The sequence below is a fragment of the Octopus bimaculoides genome, chromosome 16, assembly GCF_046866305.1.
Source record: "Octopus bimaculoides isolate indiv1 chromosome 16, ASM4686630v1, whole genome shotgun sequence".
NCBI classification, from domain to species: domain Eukaryota; kingdom Metazoa; phylum Mollusca; class Cephalopoda; order Octopoda; family Octopodidae; genus Octopus; species Octopus bimaculoides.
Genome location: NC_142943.1, coordinates 6,934,135 through 6,957,290, shown reverse-complemented (window position 1 = coordinate 6,957,290; position 23,156 = coordinate 6,934,135). Strand labels below are relative to the sequence as shown.

Here is a 23,156-nt window from a genome sequence, read left to right as displayed (position 1 = left end):
CTCTTCGAAAACAAAAAAGGATTTGCAACAGGAAGAGCACCAGTCTGCAAAATCCTGTCCCAAATAGTTCTCTGCCTGAACCCATGCTAGCATGGAAAATGAAAAGGTATTGAGCTAACCTGAAGCTTAATGTAAAATGACATTTATTATAAACTTGACACAAGAACAAATATTTACATATGTGTGTATGTGTGCATGTGTATTGAATGGGAGATATATATCAGAATTTCAGTTAGTAATTCTACAAGTGTGTATGTATCAATAACTTCACATGAAAACTATATATATATATATATATATATATATATATATATATACTGTACTGAAGATACATAGAAAATTACTTTTAGTAACATAGTCCTGAGAGACAGAGGAATAAATTGCAATGGAGTGAGATGTTCCCCGTGAAAAACAGCTGACCAATCCAGTGCATCTGAAACCACATTGCTAATTAAATATGTTAATTTATGTTGGTCATTAGCGTAAGTTAAACTGCTTCTTTCTACTGTCACACACATTGTTATTGGTTTGGTAAGAGCTAGGTGTGGACATTTCAAATACCACAGTTGCTACAATGAAAAGACAAGACAATGCAACACAACACAAATACATTGTAGTATAATATAATATATTACAGCAATAATAACAATTCGAGAAGATATAAATTTGGCAGGAGAGAGAGTGGGGGGAGAGAGAAAGACATTACAAAAAACAAAATTCCTCAAGAAAAATATCAAATATGAAAGCATTGTGTTTGTATTTGTATATATGAATGTATATATACATACACACATATTAATTTGTGTGTGTGTGTATGTGTATATATATATATATATATATATATATATATATATATATATGTGTATATATATATATGTGTATATATATATATATATATATGTGTATGTGTGTATATATATATATATATATATATATATATATATATGTATATATATGTGTGTGTGTGTACCTTTCTACTTGTTTCAGTTATTAGACCGTGGCCATGCTGGGGCACTGCCTTGAAGAACTTGACCCCAGGCCTTATATTTTAAGCCTGGTACTCATTCTATTGGTCAGTTTTTGCTGAACTGCTATGTTATAGGAACATAAACACACCAACACTGGTTGTCAGGCGGTGGTGAGGGACAAACACAAAGGCAAAACACACACATACCTCTAAGTTTCCGTCTACCAAATCTGCTCGCAAGGTTTAAGTTGCCACAAGGCTACAAAGGACACTCACCCAAGGTGCCACATGAACCACATGAACCCAGGACCATGTGGTTGGGAAGCAAACTTCTTACATGCACACACACACACACATATACATACATCATCATCATTTTATGCTCATTTCTATACACATTCACACACACATACAAGTATAAATGCAAACATATGCAATCACGCATATACTTACATCCGTATATGGCATCATCATCGTCGTCATCGTTTAACGTCCGCTTTCCATGCTGGCATGGGTTGGAAACATACATATACACACACAAACATAAATACATACATATATAAATATATATATAATATATACAAACACACACACACATATACGCAAGTAAACACACATATACACAAATACATATATACACACACACACATATACAAACACATATACACTTACACAAATACATACATACACTTACACAAATACATACATACACACAAACAAATACATACATACATACACACACACACACAAACATACATACACATATACATACATATATATATATATTATATACACACGCATGCACAGGCACACACTTCATAGTAAACAGTGCCAGCAGTTTGGTAACATCAAGGGTGGGATGGAACAACTATTGATTCCTTAGGTTCTGTTTGCTGAAGTCCAAAACTAGAAATTTATAATTCAATATGAATATAGAAATAATAAGGTGAGCCATTCTTCTCTCAGGAATTTGCAAATTAAATAAAATTTTAAAAAGACAAACAAGCAAAAAAAAGAACAGAAGAAAGCAGAATAAAACAAAGAGAGAAAAAGGAAAGAAATAAGAAAAAAAAATGGTGGTGGGGGTGAAAATTTGGGTAAGAAGAAAAGCATGATGGTCATGTTCAATTTTTTATTTGTTTCAGTCACTGGACTACGGTCAAGCTGGGGCACTGCTTTGAGGGTTTTTTTTTTTTTAGTCAGACAAGTTGACCTCAGTTTAAAGTCTGGTACTTATGCTTTCAGTTTCTTTTACCAAACTGCTAAGTTTTGGGGATATAAACAAACCAACACTGGTTGTCAAGCAGTTATAAACACACAGACACATTTATATATATGAAGTGAGCTTCCACTACAGCCCAGAACTATAGTGAAAAACGCTTGACCAAGGCGTCGTGTAGTGGGACTGAACCTGAAACCATGTAGTTACGAAACGTGCTTCTTAACCACACAGCAATATCTGCATTTATTTGAAAAGCATTTTTCTTCTAGAATATTGAAGAAAAATTTTTAAAAGTATATATTATTATGCTATTATTTCAGATCTATATATCCATAATAGTGAGTTTTGGAATGGTTTTTGTTGGGGAGAATTTCTGTGTATTGTACTTTAGAGTTATCAGATTAGCAGCGCGAAATGCAGAGATAGGTTTCATACATTTCCAACTGTTAATCATTTAATTTACTTAACTGCAAAGTCAAAGTAGAACCAGATTGTCGACCAGTTAAAACTGAGCAGAGCAGAGTTACATACCTTGATGAAGGCCATAGCAAAATTCAGCAAAATAAATGAGTATTGAAGGGGCTCAAAGTCTGTGGAATTGTTCTGGAGTGAGGAATATTTGTTATGTAACCCTGTATGTTCTGAGTTCAAACCTCAATGAGGTCGTTTTGCTCTTCATCCCTTGAGGGTCAATAAAATAAAGTACCGGTCATGTATTGGGTTGATGTCATCAGTTAACCCACCGCCTGCAAAATTGATGGCCTTGTACATAGATTGTTTCAGCTCCATGCTTTGTGAGTTCAAATCCCACAGTGGCTTGGCAGAATCATTGAAGTATCAGAAAAAATACTTTGCAGTTTTTGGTACAATTTTTTACATTCTGAGTTCAAATCCTGTCAAAGCAGTTTTCCAACAGTAACTATTCTGCCAGCTTACAAGACTGATAACAATAACAATCCTTTATACTTTAGGCACAAGGCTTTCATTGAACCCCAGTACTCAACTGGTACTTATTTTATCAACCCCAAAAGGATGAAAGGTAAAGTCAACTTCAGTGGAATTTGAACTTACAACGTGAAGATGGACAAATTGCCAGTAAGCATTTTGCCTGGCATGCTAATGTTTCTGCCAGCTCACTGCCTTAATAATTAGAAGAAGAAGAAGAATGGTTTCTGTCAACCATGTAGTGTGGGCAACATTTGTAGAGAAGAGAGTATAAGTTGGATGTGATTAACCCCAGTATATAACTGGTATTTATTTGATAAAAAGCTCCAGATGTGGCAATGACAACAAACACAATAATGACATAAATAATTTTTAAAAAAACGAAAACACAGGAAGTCTCAGACATATTTACGAACTGATGAGAAATATCAACAACTGACAAATGTGCACACACACACACACACACACACACACACACAGAATCATCATTTAATGTCTGCCATGCTGACATAGGTTGGACAGTTAGACAGGATCTTATGAGCCAGTGGACTGCATCAACATGTATATGTATATATAGTATGCTTGTATGTGTGTAAGCATACTTGCATTTATGTATGGACTGGCTCCTGTGCAGGTGACATGTAAAATACACCATTTCGAGCGTGGCTGTCGCCAGTACCCGCTGGATTGGCCCTCGTGCTGGTGGCACGTAAAAGCACCCATTACACTCTCGGAGTGGTTGGCGTTAGGAAGGGCATCCAGGTGTAGAAACTCTGCCAAATCAGATTGGAGCCTGGTACGCCTCCTGGTCCACCAGTCCTCAGTCAAATCGTCCAGCCCATGCTAGCATGGAAAGCGGACGTTAAACGACGATGTATGTATGTATGCTTGCGTGTATGCCAGCCTGTATGTATGTATGTATGTATGTATGCTTGTATGTATGTATCCATGCATGTGTGCATGCTTGTATGTATGTATGTATGAATGTACATAAGTACATACGTACATATGTATGCATGCTTGCATCTATGTTCATACAAGCCTTGAGACAGATAAAACAAAGTTAGTCACCTACTTTTCTATAATATATTTGACTCCTTAAACAGCATTGTGTCCTACCATTATTTAATGCTTGTTGCTGTTTGTTACTTAACAATCTCAAACTCACACACTTACATATTTAAATATACACGCATACATTATACATACATTACATACATACATACACATGTTAAAATAAGGTAATTAAATTAAAACTAGTTTGTGAATAACAATGGAGGGTTGACACAGTACTCTTGGGAGTTAAATAAACATATTGTAAAATTTGAGTTGACCAGGAATTCAAGTTTCCATTTTCCATGTTGGCATGAGTTGGATGATTTGACAGGAACTGGCAAGCTAGAGAGCTGCCCAGGGTTTGTCCAACTGTTAGTCTTGGCATGGTTTCTATGGCTGGATACCCTTTCCAATGCCAACCACTTCAAAGAGTGTAGAGGGTGCATTTTATGTGGCACCAGCATGGGTGCTTTTTACACACACATCCTTCACTTGAAAAACAGATTAGGGTTGGCAACAGCAAGAGCACCTAGCTGTAAAAGCCTGCCTGAAGTACATTCCTGTTCAACCTATGTCAGCATAGAATAACACACACACACACACACTTCTACATAATGATACAATAACAAACATTGTATGAATTCAGCCAGATATAATTTTTACACGTAGACACACAAACATATATAATCTTGTTGTTGTTATGGCTTTGCTGATTACCCACCTCCCTTCACAGGATTCAAATAACAGGGAAGTTTACCAGCCTATTCGCCCCTCTAAGAATTTACAAATAACTCAGATAATATTCTAGGAATTATTTCCAAACATATTCCAGAATAATTTACGATTAGGATTTCTTACATAGATACAAGGACACACGTTTACGGAGAGTGAGTGGTCGATTAAATCAACTCCAGTACTTGATCGATATTTTATTTTATCGACCCCCAGAGGGACTGAAAGCAAAGACGACCTCGATAAGATTTGAACCCAGAATGTAAAGACGGATGAAAGAAGGCCATTAAAGCATTTTGCCTGGTGTGCTAACAATTCTGCCAGCTCGCCAATAATAATAATAATAATAATAATAATAATCCTTTCTGCTATAGGCACACAGCCTGAAATTTTTGGGAAAGGGGTTAGCCGATTACATTGACCCCCCCCCCCCCCGTGTTTCACTAGTACTTGATTTATCGACCCTGAAAGGATGAAAGGCAAAGTTGACTTCGGCGGAATTTGAACTCAGAACATAAAGGCAGACGAAATGCCATGAAGAATTTCGCCCGGCGTGTTAACGATTCCGCCAGCTCACCAATAATAATAATAATAATAATAATAATAATAATAATAATCCTTTCTGCTATAAGCACAAGGCCAGAAAAATTGTTTTTTAGTCGGGGACGGGCACTAGTCGATTACAGCAACCCCAGTGTTTCACTGGTACTTATTTTATCGACCTCGAAAGGATGAAAGGCAAAGTGGATTTTGTCGGAATTTGAACTCAGATCGTAAAGATGGACGAAATGCCGCTATGCATTTTGCCTGGCGTGCTAACGATTCTGCCAGCACGTCAATAATAATAATAATAATAATGATAATAATAATAACGATGTTGAAGAAGAATAAAGGCTACTCAATTACTTCTCTAACAACAACAACATCAATAACAACATTGACAGATCATTTAAAAGTAGAAAACAAACAAACAAAAATAGCCTGGAGCTATCGTCAGAGCATTCTTCCGTCTCGTTTTGTTTAACCTTGAACATATTTTTTGCATGTTCGTCTTTTGAGAGAGAGAGAGAGAGAGAAAGAGAGAAACAGACAGAAAGAAAGAGAAAAAGAGAGACTCCTACCTCATTTGTAACACATAAAGGGAGGAAACTCTTGATGTGTCTCTCTCTCTTCCTCTTTCTCACTAATAACAATTCAAAAAAAAAATTAATTTTTAACCTTTTCCATTTGTGGCTTCGGGAAGTAGGGCCACACAAAGGTCATCATACACTTTGTTTTCAGGGAAGAAAGGGTGGATTTGTGTTGTTCAAACCTTTCCCATTCTCAAAAGCATTAACGTTTGGCAATGGGAAAGAACATAAAAATCGTTACATTGAACGTTCCCTTCTTTTCGGCTTCGCGAAGTAGGGTCACACCGAGGTAATATAGTTTTTGTTTTCAAGAAGGGACAAAACATGAATTTGTGTTGTTCGTCTCTTTCCCATCCCCAAAAGCATTAACTGTTGGAAATGGGAAAAAGTTACAATATATTTTATATTCACTTTTGACTTTGGAAAAGAGGGTTACACAAGGGTTGTATAGTTTTGTTTTGAAACGGAGTGGGAGGTGAATTTGTGACGTTCATGCCTTTCTCATCGCCCCAAAAGCATTAGCAACGAAACTGAATGAAGTGATTTTTGCATCAAGTGATATTGAAAAGTGAACTAGTGCCAGAAAACTTGTGTCTAGTTCTGTGGTGCATACCAGATAGATATATAATATCAATAACGATAGTTTTCTTGCTTATCTGCACAAGGCCACGAAATTAAGAGGGGGCGGGAACAAGACAGGAGGTGGGGAGAGGTAGATTGTGCAGCGTTCATGCCTTCTCTCTTGCTCTCCAGCCTCACCGCCACCACCACCACCACCACCACCAAGGGCATTAGTGAAATAAGCAAAAGTGAATTAGCTTCAAACCTGGGGATTGAAACTGGCTCCTTTGGACTGTGGACTTGACCTCCTGCTCTACAGTACAATAAGAAATATATTTTACAAATAAAAGCATGAAGTACTGGCAATTATTTGTGGGGGGAGAAGGGAAGGTGTAGGAAAATAGGAAGCTGTGGCATTCATGCCTTTTCTATCGATAGTTAAGCATGGAAATAAATAACAGAAATTAAAGATGAAGATGGAAAAAAAGAAAGAAGAAGAAAAGAGAGAAGTTGAAATAGAAAGAAAGAAGGAATGGAAAGAAAGAAAGAAGATTTTTTTTTTTTTTTTTGAAGAAATGTGTAGCAGTTTCTACAGAGCCTGATGGCAAGATGCTTCCTTCAGAAGAACCTTCTGGCCGTTTCTAAGACTATGCTCATAACCACATCGTGTAACTGTCTCTCTGGAGACATGAGGTCGGCAAAAATGTTGTAGTGGTCACAGAACGGAATAACTCGGACAGTGACATCGGCGAAGATGTTGCTGAGTGCTTCACCAAATTTCGTGCTGGACGACATTGGTACAACCTGGTCTTCAGTGCCATGCAAAAGAACCATTTTCGGTAATCTGAAAGGGAAAAAAAAAATGTAAAAACAACAAATTAAAAACAAATAAATGCCAATAAAGAAAACAAAAATATAACAAAAACGAGAGAACAAATTTTGACCTTAGGTCAGTGTTGATCATGGAGGCACGTGGTTTGGTGGTCAGAGTGTTGGATTCATGATTGTAAGATTGTGGTTTCAATTCCTGGACCGGGTGATGTGTTGTGTTCTTGAGCAAAACACTTCATGTCACATTGCTCCAGTCCACTCAGCTGGTAAAAATGAGTTTAGCCTGGAGAGGGATGTGCTCAGCTCCCCAACGACCCCCAAGGGGTTAAAGGACTTGTCAAAAAAATTGTCAGCATTGATCCAGTTGACCTATAACTACTAGCATTGTTAGTAGGGGCGGTCCACCCCAGGTGGCACTTTTAGAGGAGCACCACTTTTGGGTCTGCTGTAGGCAAAATGTATTTTTTGTGGGGTCCGGGGGTGGAAAATGGAAGAGCCACCCTGGTGGTTAACCTGATAGAGGTTGACCGTTTGTCAGGATGTCACAACATTGACAGTGGAGAAGACGAAAGGGTTTAGATGAGAAGTATGGCATAGGATTGAGCGGATCCACTTACTTGATATTTTTCTTCAAGCTTTCTATGATAATCGTCGGAGAAAAGCGACTGAAGTGATCTTCTCCGTACATACATTTCTGGATACAGCTTAGATCTTCTAAACCTCGTTGTTTCTCATGTTCATGCTGGTCTTTTATGTTGTACACACCAGCCAGACCTGAAGTGGGAGTAAGCAATGCTCAATAATAATAATAAGAAGAACAACAACAATAATAATAATAGTAATAACAACAACAACAATAATAATAGCAATAATAATAATAGTAATAATAACAACAACAACAACAATAATAATCCTTTCTGCTGGAAGCACAAGGCCCCAAAATTAGGAGAAGGGATTAAGTCGATTACATCGATCCCAGTGCATAACTGGTACTTATTTAATCGACCCCGAAAGGATGAAAGGCAAAGTTGACCTCGGCAGAATTTGAACTCAGAACGTAACAGCAGACGAAATACTACTAAGCATTTCACCCGGCATGCTAATGATTCTGCCAGCTTGACACCTTAATAATAACAAGAGCACTCAGAGAGCGCAAACCTCTGCCAAGGCAACACCAACGTCCTCTCAATAATTAGACGGAGAAGATTTTTAAAATGAGAATATCTGAAATAAACTCAACTGCTCTCACAAACGAGAATACTAAAAATGAACCCAACCGCTCTCAAAAATTAAGTAAAACAAAGAGGAAACATAATCCAGAATCCTTGTCCGGTACTGGATTGATCCCAAAATCTAATCAGTTCGTGCCAATCATGAGGCCAAACATCTCTGAAAGTTTCATCCGAATCCATCCAGCGGTTCTTGAGATATCTTGTCCATAGACAAACAAACAAACACAACTGAAAACAATACCTCTGCCTTAGTGAAGGTGGAGGTAATAATCCTTTCTACTATAGGCACACAGCCTGAAATTTTGGGGGAGGAGACTTGTCGATTACATCAACCCCCAGCATTTCACTGGTACTTAATCTACCAACCCAAGAATAACCGTTTATGCATAGAGTTGGTAATTTTGAGGAGCAATGGATTAGTTGATGACACTGATGCTGGTACTTGACTGGTACTTTATTCTGTCGACCCCAATGAAGGGCAAAGTTGACCTTGATGGGATAGGAATTGAACATACAGAACCAAAAGAAATATTGCAAGGCATTTTGTCTGATGCTCCAAAGATTCTGCAATACCACCATCCTTATGTATATTCAACAAGAATGGCACCAGGTGCACCCAAACAGCACCAGACACCCCTAAACTGTACTAGGCACCTCTAAAGGATCCCCCAGATATCTCCAAAAAAAAAAAATGACTGTGATCTATTCATGGAACCAATGGCCTAATGTTCTGGAGAATTCTCTACATTCTGTATATCAATGACAATGACCTCCACTCCTGCAAAAAATCCACTTTTTCCCCCACTCTCCATCATCCAAACCCTTAAAACTCATCTTTCCTTTTCACACTACTCCTATTGTCTCTCACCTTGCTAAACATTCAATCCAACTATTAAAATGGAGAAAAGAATAGATGAAAGTGGTGACTAATCGCAATGATGCCGATGAAGGAAATGATGATGATGATGATGATGGTAATGGTGATGATATAAACAATAAAAAAAACAAGGAATTGATGGTTTCTTACCTATGACAGCTTTGATAGATTTACACATGTCATGTAAACTGGGGCCACTATCAAATTCTTTTGGCCGAACAGTGACAACAGAATCGTTATCAGAAGCTTCTTCATCACCTTCCACATCTAGAAAGTGTGTCGCAGTTTTACGGAAGCCGGCTACGCTTCCAGCGACTTCATCTTCACTTTCCGGCGTGTCGATGTCCATCGGTTCATGGTTTATCTCGTTAACGTTTTTTGATTGCGATGATGCGGAGAATGTCTCGGTTGAAGCAGAATCTTGGTTCTCTTCATTTGCTGCACCCAAAGCTAATGGCCTGGTCTCAGACTGTGTAGTAGTGTCTGTACTGAGGTCGTCCAGTGGAGAAATGCCTTGGCGCCCAAGCCTTAATTCTACATGGAGAAGTTCCAAAATGGCCATTACACACAGGTGAGCGCCACAAGAGTGACCAATCAGGATGATTTTTTCCTAAATTAATAAGATATTAAAAAATAAGAAAGAAAAAAACACAAAAAGAAATATTAGCTTTTGTGGAATTTTGGTTTACATAAGTTTAAGTTTATCCAGGGTAGAAAATACAGGGTGGATTGCCACCCGTAACTGTTGAGAGACTGTGGTGGATGATGGTCAACATGAATGGCTGCAGGTCAAGGAGAGAGAAGAGGGAGATAAAGAGAGAGAGAGAAAGGAGGGAGAAGACATATACACACACACACACACACACACACAGAATGTCAGAGAGAGAGAGAGAGAGAGAGAGAGAGAATGTTAGGGAAAGACAGAGAACATGAGAGAGAAAAAATCAGAGAGACAGGGAAACCTCATTAATATGAAGGTGTGTGAGGGTCAATGGAGCCTGCTTTGGTTTGTCATAGTGTCTCTGTTATAAATCTTAGTTGATGTAACAAGTTTTAAATAGTGAGTAAATATGATAGAGGTATGATCTATAATTGTAGCAATACCAACTACTACAACATCACCACTAACCACTACTACAATACTACTTCAACACTACCACTACAACAGCACCTCAAGTCCACCACTTCAACAACACTAACCATACAAACACAATCCCACTACAATCCCAACTACCAGAACACCAAAACACAGCATGACTAGACTTCAGTACTAACCACAATGGCACTCCAACACCACTACAACAACAACTGCATAGAACACAACTACAACATTAACTACAACACTATCACCACACCACCACTAAAACAACTCCAAAATGCTCCCATGGTTTCCATCTACCAAATTTCACTCCCAAACCTTTGGTCAACCCGCAGCTACGAGCGAAGATACTTGCCTAAGGGCTCATGTGGTGGGCTCAAACTCTTTAATCCCACAATCACATCGGTGTCCAAACATTTTGTAGATGAGGACAGAACTGGAGGGAACAGAATACAAGGGAGATAATCTAGGATACAAATACAAGGGAGGTTATTCAGCCTCTTGAGTTTTGAGTTTAGATCATAGGTTCTGTTAGTGGACGCTATCACCACCCGGTGAGTGTTGTGAGGATCCAGGTGGGCGCTGGTGTCTAAGGGGGTGGAGGGGGCCATACAGAAATAGGAGGCGTTAGAAGGAAGGCAGTGGATTGGGGGACACTATCAATTTATTATAATGTTATTTACAGTGAAGTATATTTGCCACTTAAATGTGGCTAACCCTTAAGGGTGGATGCTACTGTAGCTTGTAGCTCCAATCTAATGACTGAAATAAGTAAAATAAAAAAATAAAAGATAACAAAATCGAAAAGGTTAAAACTCCCAAAAGTAACCCAACTAATCAACAAATACACATTTCAAAGAAGATCTTACCTTATTCCCACCATATTTGTGAATATAGTTGTGTATCCAACTGATGGCATCGACCACGTCCTGTACCATGTCGTCTGCACAACCCTATCAACAACAACAACAGAATTAATATATTAATATACAAGCAGCGGCAGAAAAATGTTCCATATTTGATAAAGCTATTGGTGTGGCACTAATGAAGTTAAGCAGGTAATAATGGAATCTTCATGTAGCAAAGGTTTTATCATGTTCTTTGCAGTTACCATCATGGTTTAGATTGGTGCAGAATGTGCATTTGTTGTTGAAGTTTTTATCAAGAATGGTGAATGTGAGGGGTTTTTGGTGCACTTTGTTACAAGTCACACATCAATGACAAAGATTCTATGAAATCATTCCCCGTTATTTAATTGGATCACTGGAACCTTCGTCATTGTAACTGACAAAGTGCCAGTTCTTTTGGGGGTTTTTTTTCAGAGTTCAGTGAAAGAAATTATATTTCGTCAGAACTAAACTCTCAGCAACAAACCCCTCTCAGTTCCTTACATTTTTTTGTACATTTTCTTGAGGGAGAGAAAACAATGTCCAAGACTATTATTGGAAGAAAAGGAGGAAGATTTCTTCAAAACAAAAACCTGACTTGAATGGCTGCAACAGAGTAAAGAGCTCTGCTAATGGCATCCAAGGATCAATTTTTGGAGATGCTAAATCTAGCAACAGATTACACAGACCAGGGAAGGTTTAGTGGTGAATTGACCAAGTTGTTGGCAACATATTGGCAGCAGAAGACTCCATGGCTCTTCTCAAAGCAGAAGAGGTTTGAACTTAAAACAAATAACAGGTGTGGCTGTGTGGTAAGAAGCTTGCTTCCCAACCACATGGTTCCAGGTTCAGTCCCACTGTGTGGCACCTTTGGCAAGTGTCTGCTTCTATATAAATACAAAGCTTTAAAAAAATAAGTCCTGGAGTTGATTTGTTCGACTAAAACCCTTTGAGGCAGTGCTCCAGCATGGCCACAGTCAAATGACTGAAACAAGTAAAAGAATAAAATAAAAATGAAATATAAAAAATATATAAAAAAGAGAATTTTTTTAAAACTATATTTTCTTATTATGGAGATGTACTTGCATAGCATGTGGCTTGATCTGAGATCATGTGTTGAAACAGAAACAATTGCAGTGTGGAAGGTATTTATAAACCATTTAAAAACACACAAAAACCGTTAGATTCACTTCAACATTTAAATGAAGTGAATCTAACGGATTTTGTGTATTTTTAAATGGCTTATAAATAGCTTCCACGCTACAAGTGTTTATATTTTCTTACCTGTGGGTAAAGGGAATAGTTAGGGCAGCAGACAACAGCGTCAACTTGGTCGGCAATCTGAGAACACACTAAGCCACACATGTTCTTGTCTCCTGTGCTCCAGCCTTCTCCAAACACATAGATTAAAACTGGTTTTAAGCTGTCTTCCTTATAGGCACCGACTGGTAAATATACATCAAGCTGTTTATCATTGCGTCCATATGTGAGATTCTGCAAGATTAAGAGATTTAGTTAATTAGAAAGGGTCAAAAAAAAAAAAGGTAATGGATAACAGTAAGGAAAGACTTCCTTTTGTACCACCACCCCATAAATTTTTCTAAAAAAATATTACACATGGAGGCGCAGTAGTGGCTGTGTGGTAAGTAGCTTGCTTACCAACCACATGGTTCCGGGTTCAGTACCACTGCGTGGCACCTTGGGCAAGTGTCTTCTACTATAGCCTCGAGCCGACCAAAGCCTTGTGAGTGGATTTGGTAGACGGAAACTGAAAGAAGCCCGTTGTATATATGTATGTGTGTGTATATGTTTGTCCCCCCGACATCGCTTGACAACCGATGGTGGTGTGTTTGTCTCCCCGTAACTTAGCGGTTCAGCAAAAGAGACCGATAGAATAAGTACTAGGCTTACAAAGAATAAGTCCTGGGGTCGATTTGCTCGACTAAAGGTGGTGCTCCAGCATGGCCGCAGTCAAATGACTGAAACAAGTAAAAGTGTAAGAGTAAAAGAGTATGGTGGAAAATTAATTTCCTACCATGTCTTGTAATAATAATGATGAGAAAGTCATAAAAATTGCTATTAAAAAAACTTCATTTCTCTATTCTGTATATTCATGTCCCAATTTGCCTAACGTTAAAGCCTAAATTGCCTCACTCTATGAAATTTGCCTAACCTTGGGACATGAATAAACCGTTTTCTTATAAGGTATTAGGTGCAATTAATTTTCTTTTGTGCACTAAGCTAATATTCAATTAGATTTTTGTTGCATAAATGATTTTATGCAACAAGGGAAGTCACTGTGTTATGTTCTGTAAGATGTGTTTTGTACAATTGCAACCACAGCAACTGACATTCTTAGTTGAGATACAGTGTTGTTCATCTGCCCTGTATAACTATGAAAGGTAAACATCTGTGTGTGTGTGAAAGGGAAGCCTTACGGCAGGAGCATAAGAGATGAAAGTCATGGGAAGGAATATAAGAGATGCTACACGGATGGTAGTCATCTATGTATGTCATGACCAATCTCATGACCCCCACCTACTTTGTTTCCACTTCTGCCATTCCAAAATTGTAGTGGTTTCTCTTTAAGCTTATTCTATTACATTAAGAGCACCATGGAATTCTTTCCTTCTCTAGCTCTGATGAAATATTTACTAAAAATTATAACAGAATATCCTGTCGGTTGAAAATCTGCATTTTTGCAACTGAAGACGGTGCTGTATTTCAACACATACATACATACACACACACACACACACACACATATATATACATGTGTGTGTGTGCAAGTATGTATGTGCTGTGTATGTGTATATGTATGTGTACTCACTTATTGTATATATATTTTATACATGTATGTAATATATATTTGGCCAGTTCACTTCATATATATATATCTCAGACAACTTAGATGCTGGGAATAAGCACCAAATCTTCCGAAAATACCCCGGCCTCAATTTAATATTCTAGCTAGCCCAAGTCATAACTCTCACCCAATTCATGGCTTAAAGCCAGAACTAAGTTCTGATTCTTAAAGGACTCCTTGAAACAACAAAGAGATTTCTTTGTTTTATGGTTTTTAATGACAATTTATATTTTCATAGTAATTAATAATGAAGCCACTTACCTTTATTACCCAAGAAGAGTGAGAATATTTATAAAAGAATTTCAGTCGAACGTAGAGGGTGAAATATTTGAAGAGCTTCATCTGTTGCCAAACTGCGTAATTCAAGGCAAAAACCTTTTTCAGACTAAGAGAATCTTTTAAGCGTTGCCGTGATAGGGGCCAGCCGTACAGCAGATTACACAATATAGCTATTGTGTAAGGGACAGCCACCATCGTGGACATCATTACAGCAAGGTTCTTTACGATTTCTCTCATCATTTTGATAAGCTGAATCTGTCAAACTGTCTGTCTGTGTGTCAGTAAACCAGTAAAACTGTAGAGTTCACTGAAAGGTACAATGGTGAGGCAATCTGCAATAAAAGACAAAAATATAATTTTAAAAACATTGGAAATCCACCCCCTTTTCTCCATTCACTGCATTATTCTTTGTCCCCTATCTCTGTTGCTTTCCTTTCACACTCCCACCCTTTGTATTCTCTCTTATACACCTTATATTTTTCTCCTAAACCCTTTATTTATTTACATTGGTTTTTTTTAATTAATTGTGTATTATTTTGTACCTTCAAAATTTCAATGGTGTGATTGTTTATTTATAGAATGACATTGTAGGATGGTTATGAGAGGCCAGATCTGGCCTGTTTGAACATAGAAAAAAAATAAAGACCCCCTTCAATCGCAAACGACCATGGGATTGCACCTAGAAAGTTCCCTTGTGCGGTACAAGTCCAGGCAAGGTTGTTTGTGGAAAACCAGCAATCCCCCATGCATACCAGACTCTTCTCCCTGTGCCACCAATGTTGACCAAGGGGAAAGCAAAGGCTGATACAGCTTGGCACCAGTGACATTGTAACACATATCTACAGCTGAGTGGACTGGAGTGACATGAGACAAAGTGTTTTGCTCAAGAACAACAAATAGCCAGGCCCAGGAATCAAACTCACAACCTCATGATTGTAAGCCTGACACTCTAACCCAGTGTTTCTCAACTGGGGTTCCATAAAAGGTTCCTAGGGGTTCCGCAAGAAAGAGTGAGATAAGCTAATACTAATTTCATGATTATAATATATATATATATATATATATATATATATATATATATATATATAACATTTACCACGTGAACTATGATAGAAAAATATGGTGTATAATTTTTTTTTGTGTAGGGGCTCCTTGAAACATGAGAGAGACAAAAAGAGAGAGAGAGAGAAAAGGAGAGAGAGACAAAAAGAGAGAGAAAGAACGAGAGACAAAAAGAAAGAAAGAGACAAAAAGGGAGAGAGAGAGAGACAAAGAGACAAAAAGGGAGAGAGAGAGAAAGAAAGAGAGGGAGGGAGAAAGAGAGAGAGAGAGAGATAAAGAACAAGAGCCATAAATTAATGCACATATTACTTCAAACAGCCAAGTTTAGGTTTCGTCTTCTCTTGTAATTCTATTTATAACAACAACAGTTTATTGTAATAGTAAACCAATCGGTACTTGACTAGTATTGAATCTTGTCTCTTCCTAGAAAGACAGAACGTAGAGTTGATTTCCACATGATTTGAACTCAGAATGTAAAGAGCAGCAAGGAAATACCACAAGGCATTTTGTCCGACTCTGACAAGTTTGGTAATTTACCGACTTTCCTTGAATACATCCGTCATTTATTTTACTTGGAATTTTGGTAAAATTTGAAATACAATCTGGCTGTTTGGTTGACCTTGGTTTAACACTTTAGTGGTAAATAAGCAAGTTGCAGAAATGCCATGAGAGAATGAGAAAGGAAGACAAGGAAGCAGAGAGAGAGATAGAGAGACAGAAAGAGAGAGGAAGATAGACAGAAAGAGAGAGAAAAACAGATAGATGGACACAGATGAGCAGAGAGAGAGGGAGAGAAACAGACAGATGGACAGACAGAGGGGGAGAGAGAGAGAGAAAACGAGAGAAGTAATAAGTGCCATATATCATCATCATCGTTTAACGTCCGCTTTCCATGCTAGCATGGGTTGGACGATTTGACTGAGGACTGGTGAAACCGGATGGCAACACCAGGCTCCAATCTAAATTTGGCAGAGTTTCTACAGCTGTATGCCCTTCCTAATGCCAACCACTCAAATATTTGGTGAAAACCAGAAATATCACTAAATTTTTCTTTATTCTATTCCAGAGAAACTAATGGAGAGAGACAGACAGACAGACCGTGAGAGAGGGGGAGGGACAAGTGCCATACATTGATCTAAATATTCAATGTGAACCTCAGAGATAATGCTGAAATTTTCTTTATTCTACAGAAACTAATTATAACTGTTCTATCAAGAAATGGTCAGGATTTTATTTCTTGAAACTGTTAGAGAGGGCAACTGCATAAAAAAAGAAGGAAATCTTCCTCCCATTAATCTTAAAAGCCCCCTAACAAAACTCAAAGGCAGTGCTTTACTTCATGTGACTGAAGCCATTGAAATATTTGCATAATGATGTGCAGCGATGGTGAGCTCTGTTGGGGGCAGATGTATGACAGAGTTGGGTTTATTGATGATGCAAAGCCTTGGTTAAGCTTTTCATGTCTACGTCCCCTTTGTTTTTATTACTGACCTGTGAGTTATAGTGGATGCAGGCATGGCCAAATGGTTATCGCTTTTACAATAAATACCACTGTGTATTTATACATTTCATGTCATGTGAAGAGACATAATTCCAATCTTAATGTCAGCTTTTCCAGGTTTGCATTTACTGGACGAAGTTTATTGAAGCAGATTTTCTAGAGCCAGAGGTTCTTCCTGTCACCAACCCTTACCTGTATGAAGGACAACATTTGTATGTTGGTGACACTCGTTTACAACTATCTTGCAAGATCCTTTGTTTTTCACTTTAAGAAATTTTTTTTCTGTAGTGGCAGAAGGAATTACAAATTTTAAAATAAGGAAGGTATGTGGTCATGTGATGCATATGGATGAGGACAATCTCTAACTGTGGAGGGAACCAGTGGAAGAGGTAAACTCAGGGAGACATGGGATGAGGTGGTGAAGCATGATTTTTTTAATGGGCCTCACAGAGGCAACGACAAGTAGCCAAGACAGTTGGTGATATGCTGTGCTTGAGAAGACTTGTCACACCTAGTGAAATCATAGTTGTGGCCATTGCAAAGTGTCAGGTAAATGGCACCCATGCTGGTGGCACGTAAAAAGCACCCATTACACTCTCAGAGTGGTTGATATTAGGAAGGGCATCCAGCTGTAGAAACCATACCAAATTAGACTGGAACTTGGTGTGGCCTTCTAGCTTAACCCATGCCAGCATGGAAAGCAGACGTTAAATGATGATGATGTGGGTTTTTAGGGACAACATACAATGGGCCCAGAGAAAACAAATTTTCTAACAATATCACAAAGTATTTACTCAAAAGCACTCAACAGGTTTACGAAACAGAAAAATATCCCACTAGTATATTGTTACGTAATGCTTAAAGCTAAAATAAAATGCATACATGTTAAGTGACACTCAAATAACAGTATATTATTATTCCAAAAATTAACATTTTGACACACACAAACAGTTAACCCAAGATTAGGTCATTTTATGTATACATATATATGAATAATAAAATGAATCCTAAAGCCTCCTACAAGTTTGTGAAAAGATCTGTTAAGTGCACTACAGAATAGAGACACTGTTTGACCAAAAAAGCAGCTCAGTAATTGTAGAGGATAAGTGAAGTGCTAAATAAACAATTCCAAAGTGTCTTCATCACTCCACTGGGAAATATGCAAATAAGGAAGCCTGATGAGTTTTTCAACACCACACATCTACAATTATTCAACATTCTGCCGAGCAACCTCAGAGATTTGTGAAGAGTAGTTGGAGGTCTTCAAAGAGCTTCTGGACAAATTTTGTACTTGAGATATCAGATGAAGCCACATCATAACAGGAGACATGAAGAAGAGCAGCTCCATCCAACTCACTACTTCACCAGAAACATTACAGAAACTAAAACTCACTGAAAGGCAGTGCTCCAGCATGGTCTCAGCCTTTGGTTGAATGAAACTAGTAAGAAATAAAAGGTGTGTGTATATATACTTTCATTTGTTTCAGTCATTTGACTGCGGCCATGCTGGAGCACTGCCTTTAGTCAAACAAATTGACCCCAGGACTTATTCTTTGTGAGCCTAGTACTTATTCTATTGGTCTCTTTTGCCGAACCACTAAGTTACAGGGACGTAAACACACCAACATTGGTTGTCAAGCAATGATGGGGGGGGGGAACAAACACAGACACACACATATGTATGTATGTATATATATATATATATATATATATATATATATATATATTAGTTTATGTATATATTAATATTATCTCAGTTTTAAAAAAACCTTTGATAATGTAAATATGTTAATAGTTACCAGAGGTAGCAAAATTACACTAGAAACCAAGATATCTCAGCCGTTTTACAGGTAGAGATACCAAGTTAAAGTGATACATTTTGAGAAGATATGAATAATAATAATAAATGGAGCAAAACACATATAAATAAAAGTTCCTTTAATTCCAAAGGAACTTTTATTTATTTTGCTCCATTTATTATTATTATTCATTTAAATATATATATATATATATATATATATATATATATATATATGACGGGCTTCTTTCAGTTTCCGTTTACCAAATCCACTCATGAACCATCTTTGATCATAGGGTTTGCTACATGACCTGGGCTGAGCTGAGACTAAAAAAAAACACCACCACTACATAGATACAAATTAGGAATACAGTCAATTTCTGTTATGTAATTCATTGAAAATAGCGTCGGATTGCTCTCTGTATCATAAATTAATTGTGACTTTTTTGTCTTAGCTAAAATTGTGACTTTATTACCGGTCACCGAGGAGAAGGCGTCATTCACTCTCTTTTTCAGTCTAGCCCTCCATGTCATACGGGAAGTTTGTGTGGTTCAATGACGTCGTACTAATATCGAAGTGTTGCCCAAAAGTTTTTAAAATGTTAAATTGTTTTGATATATAACTCTACACAAAAAACATTTACATATGCACGGTATGTCTATATGAGTATATATATATATGGAGAATCGTCGACTGATCGCTAAATGATGCAATCAGAGAAAGTGAAAGTGGATTTTTACAGTCAAGAAAACCGCCCAATGTCGCAATTTTATAAATATAATATTATATATATATATATATATATATATAGATAGATAGATAGATACGTTATTATCATTAAAGCTACAAAAATATCACTAAAAACGTTCCTATTCGCCTATATATATAATATATATATAGGCGAACAGGAACGTCCTTTATATATAATATTTATTACTAATGATATATAAAATCTTGAGTGACTTTGTAACTTCTGCCGATTAAATCAATATGAATTCATGTTCTTTTAGTCCTATCTATCTATCCTGTTTGTATTACCAACCCCCACTCTCTCTCTTTCTCATATTGTGAGTTTTTTTAATAGTTTAGTCTCGTTATTTTGGGTTCTTCATTCATATAAACTGGAAAATGTTTGTGACTTCATAGTTTGTGAAGATCGCTTACTTCGGTATTGTTTGATTTTCTTCACAGGTAACCTAATTAGGCTTGAACAATGCTTAGATAATGGTGTCTGGTTTTGGGAGGTTCTAAGACAGCAAATACATACACACATTCGTTCATACATACATACAGACAGACAGATATTCCTGGTATGTACATCTACTTTTTCAGGAGACAATCGGCAGAACACACACAGAATAATTTAAACCGAAACGAACAACGCAAAAGGAACCATTCGTGTATTATATTGGAATACAATGTATTTCTTTTTTGTTATTATTCAATTGCATTGTGTTTCTTTCGCGAAAGTTTTTTGTTTTTTTATTTCTCGTATTTAGATGGAAACAAAAAATAAATAAACGAACAAACAAATTCCTCGCATTGCTTCGTGGTTTCCAACCGCATGGTTCCCGGCTCCGTCAGATATTCTTGGCGGCGGGGAGCGATGAAGAAATTCTTTTTAATGAACCCCAAATTATAATTGAGGGCCAAAGCCACACATTTTTTTAGCGTGCAGGGGAGATATTTAATAAAATCGACCTCAGTATTTAACTGGTACCCATTGGATCCAATGAGTTGGTCTTTAATCGCTCTGAAATCACAACACCTCAGGTATTTCACAACATAGGTCTTTCTCAATAAATATGACTGAGTGAAATCTGGTACTGGAGCCAACGAGGAAGAAAGCCTCTATATAGTTGCTCAAACAGTTAGAAAGAGCAGCTAAATCTCTCTGAAACCACAACTTGGCGCATTAAAAATAAAGACACGCTCTGTCTTTATGTATATAGTTATATAGTTATTAATCCAGAGGGATAGCAAAAATGAACTTGAAAATGCACAGAATATATCATAATTAATTAGAATTTAATTACATTTTAAAATATAAGAATACACTTGACCGGTTTCACATCAAATTTCAAAAGTGTAGTGTCTCGAATTATGTTTATTGTGGCCGTTATATAATGGAATGGCTTTTGGTCAGAAATGACAGGATGACCATCAGCAGAAACAATAACACAGAGGTGTGTGTGGGTGTAGGGGGCATATTTCAACTAGGGACCCCAACATGTGAGTTAAACTTAGAGCTGAAATGCTAATTAATAATAACTAACAAGAATTGTTAATTAAATTAAGATATTTCTATGTTAATTAATGGCGTGGGATATACAAATATAAACTTGTAGTGTAGTTACATAAGCATTAAAGACCGTAAACAAATCTATTATAATTTCATTCACATCACTGTTTAAATTCAAAGTTGCTTGGTCTGTGTAGAAGGAATACAGAAAGGAGGGGGCCCCAGAGTTCTCTCAAAGCTGCGCGCACACGTTTTAGAACGAGCGCACAAAGAAAAAATGTGCGCGCACATGCTTTTTCAAAATGAAATTGAAGTTTTTGAAATTGAAGATGGTTACTCGCAAAGGTGTGCACATACCACGCACAGAAAAACAAAATTTGCACACAAGCAAATTTCTGCGCACAAAGGGAAAAATTAGAAGGAGCAATGGAGGTGGGGTCGCATTTAATCGTAGACGATAGGTTCAAAGACTAGGGAAAATAATATTGCTTCAATTACATGCCACCAGTCATCAGACAGAATTATAAAAAAATAAAATTGATAATTTTTAAAAATTCAAATTGCTTTTACTTTTGTTATATACATATACACACACACTCGGACACGTATATATATAAATATATATATATACATTGCGTAATCATTGGAGAGTGAAGTTCCAATTCCCTTATTTCCCTCTGAATGTACTGTGGTCTGGCGTCAGAGAACAGGACTTAACTGCTTATCTATTTATTTTATATATGACATACATAATTGTGGTAATATCATAGTTTGAAAGTATGAAAAGATAAAATAAATTATATATTTATTTCTTTTAATTAATGAAATAAGACAGTGCGACGTTCATGCCTTTTCCAATGGCATTAGTGACGTCAGGATACCGAAGAGAAGTGAAATTAATTCAATAAAGAATCGAAACCGATTCGCTAGGAAATGATTGTTGGTTTAAAGTGAAAGGAAATGTCAAATAGATTGTTTTGGATTTCTGTATAATAATATTAAAAATAATGCTGCCACTTTTTTTTATGTCTGTTTTCTCATTCTCATATTCGAATCAATGTAAAAACTTTAACGTCTTTGAAATTTGTCCTTGTCATGTACCCTCGTAGCAGTTTAGTTTCGTTTCTCGACGTCCCAAGTTCAACTCCTACCAAAGTCGACATCGATCGTCATACGTCCGGGGGCCGATAAATGAGGTACCAGTCAAGTTTCGGTGCCGCTGATGTAATACGACCAAATGAACCCACCTCACAAAAACTGCATGGCCTTGTTCCTATGCTAGAAATCGTTATTCCAAGCTGACACGGGTGTTGGAGTTAAATGGTTTGAACATCATATAATTTCGCCTCTACGATTCTACGTGAAATCCGTCTGGGATCGATAAAATAGAAACCAGTAATATACAGCGAAATCCAATGGAAAATTTTAAAGAATCTATTCTAACGTCCAGGTTTCGTGTCTAAGCTAAATAAAGCCACAATTAATACAAGCCGATAATTGATTTTTGAAACAAAGTGGTAATATAAACAGTTTAGATAAAGAAATGACCATACCTGTAATAATGGATTTTATGACAATGTCGATTTGTGTTAGCTGAACGTAGAGGGTAAGTTAAGCCGGTATGGTACAAGGTTATGGAAGTAATGGCAATTATTGTTGTTATTATTATAACAACAGTATAAATATTTTGCCAACACCGAGACACGGAAACAGCTGGATGGGGGCAGCCATGTTTAAAGAGTAAATTAAGCCGCGCACGCACACACACACACACACAAACAAATACATACATATACACACAGACAACAAATATACAAACAACTACATACATACATACTCACAAATACATATAAACATACAAGCACATA

The 23,156-nt window shown here is 37.1% G+C and overlaps 2 protein-coding genes across 3 annotated transcripts in view; one reads left to right on the top strand and one right to left on the bottom strand.

The window, feature by feature from the left end:
* The window catches only part of LOC106874798 (uncharacterized), a 123,323-nt gene that overhangs the window by 77,510 nt on the left and 22,657 nt on the right, over positions 1-23,156 (top strand). The window lies entirely within an intron of this gene.
* LOC149132263 (uncharacterized) lies at positions 3,415-23,139 on the bottom strand. Its single transcript, XM_089364055.1, has 7 exons — positions 22,842-23,139; positions 14,667-15,016; positions 12,824-13,033; positions 11,522-11,605; positions 9,704-10,163; positions 8,062-8,218; positions 3,415-7,457 (listed from the first exon to the last, which is right to left on the bottom strand). Exons 2-7 carry the CDS (start codon positions 14,922-14,924, stop codon positions 7,232-7,234), a joined length of 1,395 nt encoding a protein of 464 aa, XP_089220181.1. The 5' UTR covers positions 14,925-15,016; positions 22,842-23,139; the 3' UTR covers positions 3,415-7,231.

Excerpts from the sequence above, each read along its gene's own strand:
- LOC149132263 (XM_089364055.1), bottom strand. The coding sequence starts at position 14,924 with ATGATGAGAGAAATCGTAAAGAACCTTGCTGTAATGATGTCCACGATG. Across the intron at positions 11,606-12,823 it reads ACTATTCCCTTTACCCACAG|GGTTGTGCAGACGACATGGT; the intron begins GTAAGAAAATAT and ends TGTTGTTGATAG. Across the intron at positions 10,164-11,521 it reads ACAAATATGGTGGGAATAAG|GAAAAAATCATCCTGATTGG; the intron begins GTAAGATCTTCT and ends TTATTAATTTAG.